Source organism: Haliotis rufescens, unplaced genomic scaffold, assembly GCF_023055435.1.
Source record: "Haliotis rufescens isolate VD_foot unplaced genomic scaffold, xgHalRufe1.0.p SCAF_2, whole genome shotgun sequence".
In the NCBI taxonomy this organism is placed as follows: Eukaryota; Metazoa; Mollusca; class Gastropoda; order Lepetellida; family Haliotidae; genus Haliotis; species Haliotis rufescens.
In genome coordinates this window covers 4,379,270-4,392,819 of record NW_025963890.1, presented here as the reverse complement: position 1 = coordinate 4,392,819, position 13,550 = coordinate 4,379,270, and the positions used below count along the sequence as shown (strand labels likewise).

Sequence of the window (13,550 nt, the reverse complement as noted above, 5' to 3'; positions counted from 1 at the left end):
TGTGACAATTATATTCAGAACGTTTGTTATCGCCATGAACGTGGTTAGTTATCTCTGAATAATTAATAAACTTCAAAAATACTTTCATAAAACGTTCATATATGGACCTATTTGTGTATTATTGGTATGTGATGTGATCTCGGAAAGGGATAAGCATCACCTATAGTACAGTATAATTGCTATGTATCCTCACCTGACAAGATATTACCTATTGCATTCACAACGAACCACTCTGGTTCACACAGCACGAAAAGTCAGATTTACATTTCTATTTAAGCATATAGCTTACACAGAACGAAACATTAGATTTACGTCGTACATTCATTATGTTGCATTCCAAGACTAAATCCGCGCGAATATTTTGCATAAATGGCTTCAAAAACTTAATATGGAATGTTTGTGAATGACACACGAATTTCAACACAGGCCGTTTTATCGTGTTGCAAACACAACTACAACACAACGCACGACTACATACATGTAACAGGGCATACAATTGAGATCATATCCATCGACAGCCATCTTGGATGATGATACACGCTCCAGTACATAGGAACTACTCGACAGTGCTGCTCGTGCTTTATACCATGTCTTAAATATCAGTTTCAGTTAACTTAATGTTTTAAAGGTAAGATCGTAGTCTGTTGAAATAGTCTGAACCCCGAACAGCAAAACTTCAACGGTATCACGAATGTGGCAAATAAATTACTGAGATCTTATAAAATCTGAGACATGAAACTATAAATTGGAACAAAATGTTTCACAGAATCATATTGTGTTGCCTCTTAAAAGTACATCAGTGTAAAAAAGCAAATGATAGAAGACTGTAATCACATTAGAAATATAGCCCAAAGGGTACTAACTGTTATATACTTTTTCGTCATTTTTGCAAGGTTATATCTTACGCCACGGCAGAAAATATGATCAATGTCATTTTTTAACAATTATTATATTTGCGTAGTTTTGTTAAATGTGTTATTAAAAATATTCAATCCAGAATATTATAGGTTAGAAAAACAGGGTGTCTTGATTTCCTTTTGAGATTTGTTATTCACCTGAAAACACTGGTGTACCGTTTTGCGTCAATGTTTGTGGTTTATTTCATAACATCCTATATTATATACAGTGAAAATGGAATACTTAAGAGGTGGTATTTAACATCAGACGTTTATCACAACCTTGTAACATCAAATCAACAAGTAATGTCAACAAAGAACATTCTAATAATTCAAACATCATATATAGACTATGGATTTATTACAAGTTAAGTGCAAATGCACGTTAAGGGTATTAGTGACCCCATCGATGCAACCGTGAAGGCATGGCAACCGAAATGGATTGGCTGAAAAGTCTATTTGATTGGGTAGTGACACAAGGAATAGAAAAGAATCTTGTGCTTAGGGGTAGGAGTGAATATGTGAGTGAGATTGTTGGATCGTGTTAGAGGTAGTGTTTGGGTGAAGTACGGACGTTGGTGCGGGTGAAGAGGGAAACTTTCGTTCTATCATGACATAGGACGATATAGGGGAAAACCTCTTTTCTAGACACTTAACAATCATGTAGTACCCGAGAAATGAGACTTTATTTTGGTATAATAAACGCAGATTGAGTGAGTTGAATTACATCACGGCGGTTCATCTGAATAATGGTCGGCAGGTTTCACATCTTTTTGAAGGTCACATGAAGGTCACATGAAGGTCACATGAAGGTCACGTAGGACCGACCATTTGATATTCGTGGAGAGGCAAGGGATTAAAAAAAATGCTCCTGAAAAAAATATTTACCCCAAACATTAATTGCTCGTTATACATAGTGGGTCTCCTGAAAAAAATGGATTCTGAATTGTTGTATTGTGTAGCTTCTCCTTTCACAGAAACCGATAGTAAAACAATTGTGTTTTTTAAAATATTGACCGAAAAAGTATCCTTTCACTTACAACCCGGGGATGGTGCTGACAAACCAAGGCTTGTAATCAAGGTCAATCGAATATTCCAACCCAAGATAAGTCTAAACATAATTAAGGAGATGTGTTTAATATTTGAGGATAGTATAACAAAATAGTGATTATGTCAATATGTCCAAACACGCCTATAGAGATCACAGTAAACTCGGAAGTGAAAAATCTCACCCATAATGTACAATTCTTTCAGAATATGTGGATGCCTGATATTTGAATGATAACTTATCTCAATTTCAACTCAAGGCTTAAACAAACACAGTATATATCTGTTCACCCCAGGGTATTTTGAGTATTTCAAGGTCGATGTAAATGGGAATATTTCGTTGGAATGAATGAAGAGTAAGACCTAACAGTGAAGAAGAACATTAATGAACATCAGTGTGTGATTATTGTCATTATTATTCCCACCGTGTTGGAACTACGACTGGAAAATCAACATAATAATTTGAATAGAGCATTTCACGGAATTAACCTAAAGTCATTGATGTCAAATTTATTGTTATCAAATTTCTAGACATCCCAATGTCAGAATGTTTGACGATAAAGTAAATATTTATCCCGTTAAAATTCTAACACAAGGAAACGTATTTAACAACAAGCACACATGTTCCTTCTTTAGACATTCACTATAACATGTACGTAACAATAAGTGTTCTCAGAATCGTTAAGGGACGAACAAATTGTGGTTTCAACTTAGCAGGACTTGATCCGTTATGGTCGTACAGCAGGTCCTTATCAGACGCAGGATAAATTGATATTGTGAAAATGAGACATTAACGGAATCAGTGGAGCGCTGGCACTGATCAATCATGTTCACTGTCCTGGTGTTACAGCAGTAATTAACATTTTCCGTTGTCATTTACTCTGTTGATGGTCACATTTGTCAAGACAGAAGCACTACTGTGGAATATTTCTGAACCGTCCTCTTCCAGGTAACTATCGAACTCAGCACTTGTGTCGTCACAGATTGCGGTTTATCATACCGGTTTTAGACAACGATTTATCAAACCGGTTGCAGATAACGGTTTATCAAACCGGTTTCAGATATCGGTTCAATTGTTTTTTGAAGACAGTCTACTCTATCTCTGTTTCTTATGAGAAATTGGTATTAGCACATGCCCTGAGTGTATGATGTCCATACAATGTCTCCCGTACTACGTGAATACATTGGCATGTATACATGATAACATGATGGTACATGATAGTATGGCGGTTTACAGGCATGGTAGAGGTGCCTGGAAGTAGCTCCATGTCCAATATAGACTCTGCCAGGTCCCGGAACACATCAACACTCCGTCATCATCCTGTGTCTAGTAAGAAGGCTTTCTCTTAAAAGTTCACGCCAAAGAAATGGAGTCATGGCCAAATAAATTTGAACACTTCAGTCTCGTTCTATTCGTACTGACGTCCATTAAGAAACATTCCATTTCTTCTCACAACAGAACATTCACTGGGGCTATGCCTGAAAATGGGAATCCAAATTGAATCTTTTTACACAAAAGTTGATTAATCACCAAGCGACATTAATTACCCATCCAGTGGCATTTCAGACCGTTCTGTTTTCTTCATCGAAATGGCCTACGTCTCCATTCTGATGTCTGGTGTAGTCATGAATTCATTTCATGTTGACTGTATTGACCCTAACGTCAATTCATTGACTAACGCTATCATCTGTCCATATCCTTTCTAAGGCTTTCATTCCGAGCGAGCCTCCCTATAAAATTATATCCATCTTCGGGATATACACATCGGACCGATTGGTCTTTACTGATGGAGTCATCATAAACAGTCTGGCATCAAGTGGTATACCGTTCTAGTTCATCCATGACCTTTCGGAGCCTGTCATCTTTTTCGTACCTTTCATTTCATCGCCATTATCAATTGGGATGCCTTCTGATGTTGACATACATACACAGGTTTTATAAATTAAATATGGAACCCATTCAGATTTAATATTAAAACGTATTTAACTTCGCATAGTCCATTACAATTGTCAATAATTTGTTGATAGCTTTACGTTTGGTATGTGATGCCCTTGCTTTAGTGTTGTAAAACACTGTAGTGATATTTCAGGGTTTGTTCAGGTTTATGATTTCGTCATTCGCTCATCCATTATATCACATCCATGGCATTCAAAAAGTCTTACCATGAGTTGCATTCTCGGTAACTAACTCTCCCATAAACAAAGCCATGCTATTTACTCATTGATTTGTAAACAGGCATTCTCTCGGCCCGCTAACTCGCTTTATCGTTAAAGTGAATCTTGTTCCCCGACGTTTCTCACAAAAAAACAGCCAAATAATAAATCAGAAACAGCATACACGCTTGTTGTCATTACGTTCTAGTCTGTAACACATTAAGGCTGGGGGACTGGTCGATCACATTAAGGTAGACTTTGAGCTGGCACCTTCAAATAACACCACGTTCAGCTTGGTGGTAATGGTGATGGGAAACATGCAGTTGTGGAAAACCATTATGGAACGTCCAGGTGTACAGCACCCGACTCAAGTCACACCTCAACGATTGAAACCGTCATGAAAGTCCTTACGTCTCTCCTTACACACGTGTTGACCATGATGTTCCATCACAGAAGTCCATGCATGCTCAGTACCAGATTATACACACCTGTTTGAGCAGACACTCAGTTTCGGTTAAACGTTCTTCGGGACTCAGTGCTGTCTGACTGGCATGTCGTTGACCCTGATGAATTCCAGCATACAGAAGGCAAAGCTAGATAGAGTGACGATAGAGGAAAGGATGGCTATAACATAGGACCAGCCGATGTAGAAGGAACCATATGCGTTAACTCGTAATGCAAAGTAATGGAGTAACTTCGAGATATCTCGTCGTATATCTACACAGAAGTCTTTGCCCTTGATTCCCATGACGATGAGAGCCATCAGCGTCATACAGCCTGCAATAGGAAAATATAGTTGTGTTAGATCTCGACCTTTAATATATTTATTGGCATATTGCTCCCGCTAGGGTCATGCTGTAGAGTTGTCCATTGGATAATAATAGAATTAAAAAAATAATAATAAATTATTATTATTATTATTATTATTATTATTATTATTATTATTACTATCAGATTAAAAATAAAAAATGCAGCAAAGAGGGTTTGGGTGATCCTGGCACAGTCAGGCTGGTAAGGCTCATCATCAGCTCGGGGCCCTTGCCCCCTCTACACGCAGCCCAGACAGCAAATGGGACTTCTCACAAGTGCTGCCTAGTCAAACCCACCCAGAACATTTCGGAGAATGTGAAGACTCCCCAACACTGCAACCTGTATTCCTGTATTCCTGATAGTAAACCCGGGTACTCTCCCAATGTCTGTCAACAGATTGGGAGGTACCAAACCTAAGGCACCAAGAACAATGGGGAGTCGGACAACTTGGTTCTTGGGATGCAAGCGTGACATTTCGAAAGCGAGGTCCGCATATTTGCCATGTTTTTCCTTGTCAATCACATAAGTGTCGAAAGGGGCAGAATTCAGAATTCAATAATATAAATGATTTCATTGGATTTATCAAAAAGGACAAGATCAGGTTTGTTGTCCTGTAAAAGTCTGAGGCTGTATTCGGGCCTATTCCAAAGAATTTTGTATTTATCATTTTCCATGACGCCATCTACATATTCTCGGTCGTACCATGGATGGACCTCTGTGTCAAAACCACAAGCATGGCGAAGACGGTAATATAATGATCGAGCCACCCGATCATGTCGCTTAAGTACTATGGTTGTGCAAAAGCCGGGCATCCACTGACAATGTGTTTGCCAGTCTCATTAAATTCATTGCATAATCTACATTTTATATTTACACACATAGACGGTTTCGAGTGGGAAGTGACTGGTCCTGAGCAGCAAACAGATGTTATTGAAATTAAATTATTGCTGTTGCTATTATTATTAAATTAAATTGTTGGTCAGAGAAAACATTTTTACCGAACAAGAATCAAAACGTTTCAAATTTTCACAACCACATACTCTGTTATTATAAATATTCCTTTTATTCGCATGCAATAAACAAGAATTCTCTTCACCGCACAACACAGACAGATGCACTGTAACATCGTTACACGTTATTAAGCTGTGGTCTCATTCTGGTACGTCTTCACGGAAATAGCAGCATTAATACCCTCCAAGCCTCTTACTGCAACTATAAGACTAATTATATGAGTGAAGTATTGTATTATACGGATTGAGTGTAAGTGTTGGACAATGATGGATGACCGAGCGCCAGCCTCCATTATAAGGATTCGGCCAAGGATATAGAATCCATGCTTCGGAACTTGTAAATACTTACTCAAGCTATCGGGTACAGTTATCACATCGATTGTCATGTCGTGGCACATGGGTATCATTATAAAGGACTTTCCCGAGAATATCCAAATCCCGTCACATTGTCTACCAAGTTTCAAGAAGCTCTTAACGTGATGGATGACAACCCTGGCCGAACACGCTCGCGCTCTTAGTCTGACTTATGGCTGAAATACATCCTTTCCCGTCGCAATGTAATGGATTCGTTGCTCAGGTAAACTTCCGTTTTGTCGAATTCTGTTGCAACAAACAACATGCTGATAAGCGAGAAACCCCAAGATCAGCTTCCTATGTTCTAACCTGGGTCAATATTGATCTAACCAGTGACAACAGTCGCAGTCTGAAAGCGTGAATACACCCGAACCCATTTGGATCGTGCAGAGCCTTAACCCAAACCCAAACACTAAAGCCCAAACCCAAACCCAAACCCAAACCCCGACCCCCAATTCCAACCACAACTAATACCACAACGCCAAACCCAAACCATAATCCAACCCCTAACCTAACACCAACACCAACATCAACCCCAATCCTAACCCAACCCCAACGAAAATCCATCACCTTGTCTCCAACCTTAAACCCCTTTCCTCTGGATCTTCCGAGTATGGTATCAGATCATATCGCGGAAAGGATGCCCCTGTGGTCTTCAAGACTAGCGAGAGTTGGGCCTATAATGCTCATAGTAGAAAGGATGAGATCCGAAAAAAACAGAATAGATCATATTCGCGTGCTTACTCGTAACATAAAGTTGACACGTCATTTTGATGTCTGTTCACCCAAAAAGGAGTTTCGATTATGGCCGCTTGAGTGTATCGACGGATGCTTTAATGGGCTGCTGACGAAAGGGCTGAACGGATGTATATTCATACAGTTTCGTGTGATTTCAACACGTCATAGCACTTTGAGACACTCGCAGAATACCTAAGAGGCTCCATGTCGGTAATGAGCCAGTTTTCCTTTGTGTGGCAGGTTTTCCCGTCGAACTATCCCAAGTGGCGGGGCATATTAGCTGTAGCCTCCCCGCCAAGATTACCCGTGAAGATGGACGGCATTGTGCACGAGACGACAGGGGTCCCCATATGCGATGCTGCTGCCCTTCCCGTGACCACGGTAGTTATGACGAAGCCGATATCAGTACTGGGTCCATCGATTGCTTTGCCGTCTTCCCCAGATTTCCAATACTGAGAAGAAATTAAATAAAGGCAGTGTATGCGGTGCATGCCGCCATCGATTTATGAAATAGGAAAAAGCTATTAAAATCCCCGTGTCTTCAGATCAATGTAGTTGAGCGTACTTCATTACGGACGTAGAGTGTACGGCAGTAGGTAATTGTCCCGTGCCAGCTGGGATCTGCTGGGAGACCCACAGCCTTCTTTGATAACCAACCATTTCAAACATCACAGACACAAAATCAGAGACGCGGGGAGTTCGACAGGGGCCACGAAGCTCAGGAGGCATTAGGGGTCATTCTCTTAATTAGGATGACTACCCTAACTAGTCCGGCGGTTTGATGCACGTTCCGGTTTTGAGGAGAATGTTGGTTACCCTGCAAATGGCGTTCGTTGGCTGGTTATTGGATAAGGACTGTCTGAATGACGTCATCGCAAATGTCTTTTATTGGCAGGAGCACAGTGCCACTTAATTGCCTCAAAGTAAATACTGGTGTTTTCAGTTCAAATAAAGAGGTCAATATTTTTCAAGAGGATCGATATGGGAAGATCATATCATGCCGGTGGCGAGTTAAACCGTCGTAAACAAATATTAAGTTTGCCGCCCACATCGAACACGATCGAGGAAAACATTTAAGCATGTTATTGAGTTCTGGCAAGTAATATGGTACTTTGTGATTTGCTATGTATATTGATAGATAGGTATAGGGGATGTTAAACAAATGACTTGTTTGATATCGCTGCAGTAACATTGATACTCCGGGTGGATGAGACCAATCTCTTTTACTGATGTTAGACCTCGCCATGTATCGCTGCAGTAACATTGATACTCCAGGTGGATGAGCCAATCTCTTTTACTGATGTTAGACCTCGCCATGTATCGCTGCAGTAACATTGATACTCCAGGTGGATGAGACCAATCTCTTTTACTGATGTTAGACCTCGCCATGTATCGCTGCAGTAACATTGATACTCCGGGTGGATGAGACCAATCTCTTTTACTGATGCTAGACCTCGCCACGTATCGCTGCAGTAACATTGATACTCCAGGTGGATGAGACCAATCTCTTTTACTGATGTTAGACCTCGCCATGTATCGCTGCAGTAACATTGATGCTCCGGGTGGATGAGACCAATCTCTTTTACTGATGTTAGACCTCGCCATGTATCGCTGCAGTAACATGTATACTCCGGGTGGATGAGACCAATCTCTTTTACTGATGCTAGACCTCGCCATGTGTCGCTGCAGTAACATTGATGACTCCGGGTGGATGAGACCAATCTCTTTTACTAATGCTAGACCTCGCCATGTGTCGCTGCAGTAACATTGATGACTCCGGGTGGATGAGACCAATCTCTTTTACTGATGCTAGACCTCGCCATGTATCGCTGCAGTAACATTGATGACTCCGGGTGGATGAGACCAATCTCTTTTACTGTTGCTAGACCTCGTCATGTGTCGCTGCAGTAACAATGATGACTCCGGGTGGATGAGACTAATCTCTTTTACTGATGCTAGACCTCGCCATGTATCGCTGCAGTTACATTGATACTCCGGGTGGATGAGACTAATCTCTTTTACTGATGTTAGACCTCGTCATGTATCGCTGCAGTAACATTGATACTCCGGGTGGATGAGACCAATCTCCTTTACTGATGCTAGACCTCGCCATGTATCGCTGCAGTAACATTGATGACTCCGGGTGGATGAGACCAATCTCTTTTACTGATGCTAGACCTCGCCATGTATCGCTGCAGTAACATTGATGACTCCGGGTGAATGAGACCAATATCTTTTACTGATGCTAGACCTCGTCATGTGTCGCTGCAGTAACATTGATGACTCCGGGTGGATGAGACCAATCTCTTTTACTGTTGCTAGACCTCGTCATGTGTCGCTGCAGTAACATTGATGACTCCGGGTGGATGAGACTAATCTCTTTTACTGATGCTAGACCTCGCCATGTATCGCTGCAGTTACATTGATACTCCGGATGGATGAGACCAATCTCTTTTACTGTTGCTAGACCTCGTCATGTGTCGCTGCAGTTACATTGATGACTCCGGGTGGATGAGACTAATCTCTTTTACTGATGCTAGACCTCGCCATGTGTCGCTGCAGTAACATTGATGACTCCGGGTGAATGAGACCAATCTCTATTACTGTTGTTAGACCGTGTCATGTATTGCTGCAGGAACACTGATTACTCCGGTTGAATGATTTTACTCGCCCTTTCACGCTGCATAATTTTGGCAAACAAAATTGTGCTCTTCTTCAGCATTATGTAGGCTGCATATTTTCTCGGTGTTCTCGTGTAATATTTACAAATCGCAAAGCTTCAATAAATAAATCCTGCGAGGAACATCGGAACAAACGATTTACATCTACGTCATATAACTCACCTGCTGAAAATATTAGTAGACATAAGGCTATAAGAACCCCTCTTGTTTCCTGTAGAGTGGGCACTGTAATGTAGGCGACGAGGATCATCAGGGACAGGGCGTAGGTGAGGATGCCGACCACGCAGAATCCTTGGGCCGCTCTCACGAAATCTGCAACAGAACAGGAGTGAGTGGGTGAGTGAGTTTGGTGTGGCATCTCCTCGATAAAGTATTTCACGGGTGTCAGTTGAAGATGAGAAGAAAGCCCAACCTGATGCACGTCGTGGATTTTAGAGGTACAGTTATGGTGATAACAAACCAAGACCTATCAGGTTAGGTAGGTGGGTAGGTGGATGGGTGGGTGAAATTTAACTCCGTATTCGGCATAGACATGTCAGTGTGGTTTGTATTAGTTGCTGAATGAAAGGTGTTAGTATCATGCCACTGGTACATGCATAAGCTCTTTTGAGAGTATTCCTCATTTCAAAGCATTACAATTAAAAACTAAAGCGAATAACTGAATAAAAGCAAATAATTCACTGGTGTAGCACATACACTTCGACTTGACCAGCATGCCTTATGACTGTTAGTTCTTGTACAATACGGGGGCACGGGTGGCCCAGTCGTCTAAGGCGCCGCTATTCGCTGTGCAGAGTTCGGTCCCTTGGGCACGCCAGAAACCTATGATTGTGGGTTCGAATCCCGGTTCGCCTCGATTGTGTTTCTAGGTTTGTCAGCACCATACCCATGCTCGGGGGTTTCACCGAAAAGGTAAACATCTGAGACGTGTATCAATTCGGGCTTTCCTCCCACATTAAGCTGACACGCCGTGAAATAACTGGAATACTGTTCAAAGCGGCGTTAAACCCAACTCACTCACCTTTGTACGATACGCTGTTTCGAGAATTCTGTTCGAATGTAATATGCATGGCTATTGGTTCTGTAGACGTGAACTGTCTATAGATTGTATGATCCTTGATCCCTACTGATGGCACGGCACTATTTCGGCTGTTGGTAATTTATAAATGCTGTCGGTATTGTAGACGTGAACTGTCTATAGATTGTATGATCGTTGATCCCTACTGACGACACAACAATATTTCGCCTGTCGGTATTGTAGACGTGAACTGTCTATAGATTGTATGAACGTTGATCCCTACTGACGACACAGCAATATTTCGGCTGTTGGTATTGTAGACGTGAACTGTCTATAGATTGTATGAACGTTGATCCCTACTGACGACACAGCAATATTTCGGCTGTTGGTAATTTAGAATGCTATCGGTTCTGTAGACGTGAACTATCTAGTGGATTGTATCATCGTACATCTCTACTGATGGTATATATTTCGGGGATCAGCAAATAAGAAATGATTTGGGTTTAACACAACTTTGAACAGTATTGCAGTTATTTCGTATTGATTTTCGTATTTATTTCAGTAATATCGTATTCATTTTGGAGTAAAGTCAACGAGACGCATGTGGTGGACATAGGTCACTTTGGTCAGACCAACATGGCAGAGGTGAAGATGGGATTCGAAACCACACTTAGTTGATACTGACAGGAAAGAGACGCAAGGCGTTTGTCCCTTTGAAAGAGAACGGTTATTGTGTTAATAGGGCAAAGTCATAAACGGATGAATCTAGGAATCGAATCCATGGAATTCATTTGCAGTGTTATTAAGATTACAAAACATTCCATCATCCTTCATCAACCACTATTCCTGATCCGCCTGTCCTTCATCTAGCGCCAGGTATTTCCTATAATTTGCATAATGGACGTATGTTCATGCTGCGATTGTAACCTATATACCGAGATGCTATCATTCCTTGATATACGGCAACTGTTGTTCGTACCATACCAGTGTTGTGAAGAAATGCCATGTAATGGAATTTTCACATTTTTGGTCAATTGTTATCGCGTACATTCTGGTATATTGAGGCATATCCAAATGTAATAAAAAAATTATAACTTTTTTACAATTTGTGACACCGGTTTAACGCCGCCCTGAACAGTATTCGAGTTATATCACCGCGTGTCAGTTTAAAGTGGGAGGAAAGCCAGAAGTGATGTATGTGTCAGACGTTTACCTTTTTGGTGAAACCCACAAGCATGGGTATGGTGCTGACAAGCCACGAAATATATTTGAGGCGAACCGTGTACAATTTGTAACCATGGATTTCTACCAAGGATCTACATGTGTATAAGTCGTATTCAGTGTTTATCTAACTTTAAGGCACTACAAGTAGCACGGTGTCAATACTGATTCAAATGACTCGAGAATATATCGGAAAAATCAATGTTAATGGAAACGAGTAAAAGACGTTTTCTATTCACACTTTACGGTCTTTCTGAAGTCGACAAGCTACATATAATCTTTCTTTGCTCAAGGTAAATAGTTTCTTCTGCACATTGACTGCTGGATAGTACCCGTATCAAACGTCTGGCTGTTTCCCTGCAGTAATCTTAGCTTTTATTATTTTACTGGAGTGTATAAGTTCCAAGTATGCTCATGAAAGTAATATCCTGATAGTTTTCAGGACCGCCTTTTCCCCCTTTCCCCGCATCTATAGGTGAGGTGAAATTGGTTTTAACGTCGCGTCGAAGAATATTGCACTTCTATAGTAACGTGAATGCACGTGTGTGTGTTGCTGCTTGTTCTAGTCCGGACTGATGCCGACTTATAGTGCCAGCACACTGAGATACCATGCCGCAGTTTAACATGAATACCCCACTCAGAGACAGTATACTGACTCCGACCAGACTAGTCCTTGTTTTAGCCCTTAATACCGAGCGCCAGACAGGGTAACAACAAGTACCATCTTTTATCGTCGTTTGGTATGACGCGGCCGGGGATCGAATCCCGGACCTTCCGCTCTCCGGGCGGACGCTCTACCACTAGACCACGGAGGCGGTCTCACGGGGGAAGGATAATCTGACTGATGCATTTGAAAATCCGAACACTTAGTCGAAACATCAAATCAAATCTATTTCTCTCACTGACATGTTTAACGATAGCATGTGACAAACCAAATGTCAAATGAATTTGGTTTCATCAGCGTCAATCAGAGTTTCAACTTTAGTATTTCTGTGCAATGTGGAGGAGTGTCAATTTTAGCATGTTTAAAGGTCAAATGAAAATATAGTTCCCTCTGTTGCCTAAACAGAGAAGGTTGCGTGAGGCAGGAAAGGTTGGTCGAGTATGCATCAGTGTATATGAATAAAGACAGCAACTTAGGTTGATGCCAGCAATGAAAACTATGACGCAGGCCCTGGATAGGACTGGGTGCAGTCTCAGTTTCAGCGCTTTTTTAAAAGCACTGATTTGTACCTTGTCATTGGTGTGCTCTTTTTCTATTGTTTCATATTTCTAGGGTGGTTAGTTCGTTCTGTTCTTTAATTTTCATTATATTTTATTGAATTGGAATAAAGACTGTCCCAGTCTAGTCTGGGTTCTGAATGAACAAGGCGCGACAGAACATAACAGTATCTGCGATCCTAGAACAAGCATGAAATCTGCCGTTGGGCAATACATCTTCTAATTACATTACCATCAAAGGGATCACTGTGGCGGATTTGTCATATTACTATCTATGTAATTACACACATGAAAATAGCATGGCGCTTTGCTTGACGGATTGTAATTTACAAATGAATCTCATTTCTGAGTTGAAATTACACAAAGTTAATTACAATTCCTAAATGAAGTCATGTTTGAA

The 13,550-nt window shown here is 41.0% G+C and overlaps 1 protein-coding gene across 1 annotated transcript in view; it reads right to left on the bottom strand.

Moving 5' to 3' along the window:
• Positions 1-1,440: 1,440 nt before the first annotated feature.
• The window catches only part of LOC124112758, a 42,701-nt gene continuing 30,591 nt past the window's right edge, over positions 1,441-13,550 (bottom strand). Inside the window, exons 3-4 of the mRNA XM_046472887.2 lie at positions 9,853-10,002; positions 1,441-4,874 (exon numbers count right to left, since the gene is read on the bottom strand). Of these exons, the coding sequence (XP_046328843.1) occupies positions 4,630-4,874; positions 9,853-10,002 (395 nt within the window). The 3' untranslated portion in view covers positions 1,441-4,629. The remainder of the gene's footprint in view (positions 4,875-9,852; positions 10,003-13,550) is intronic.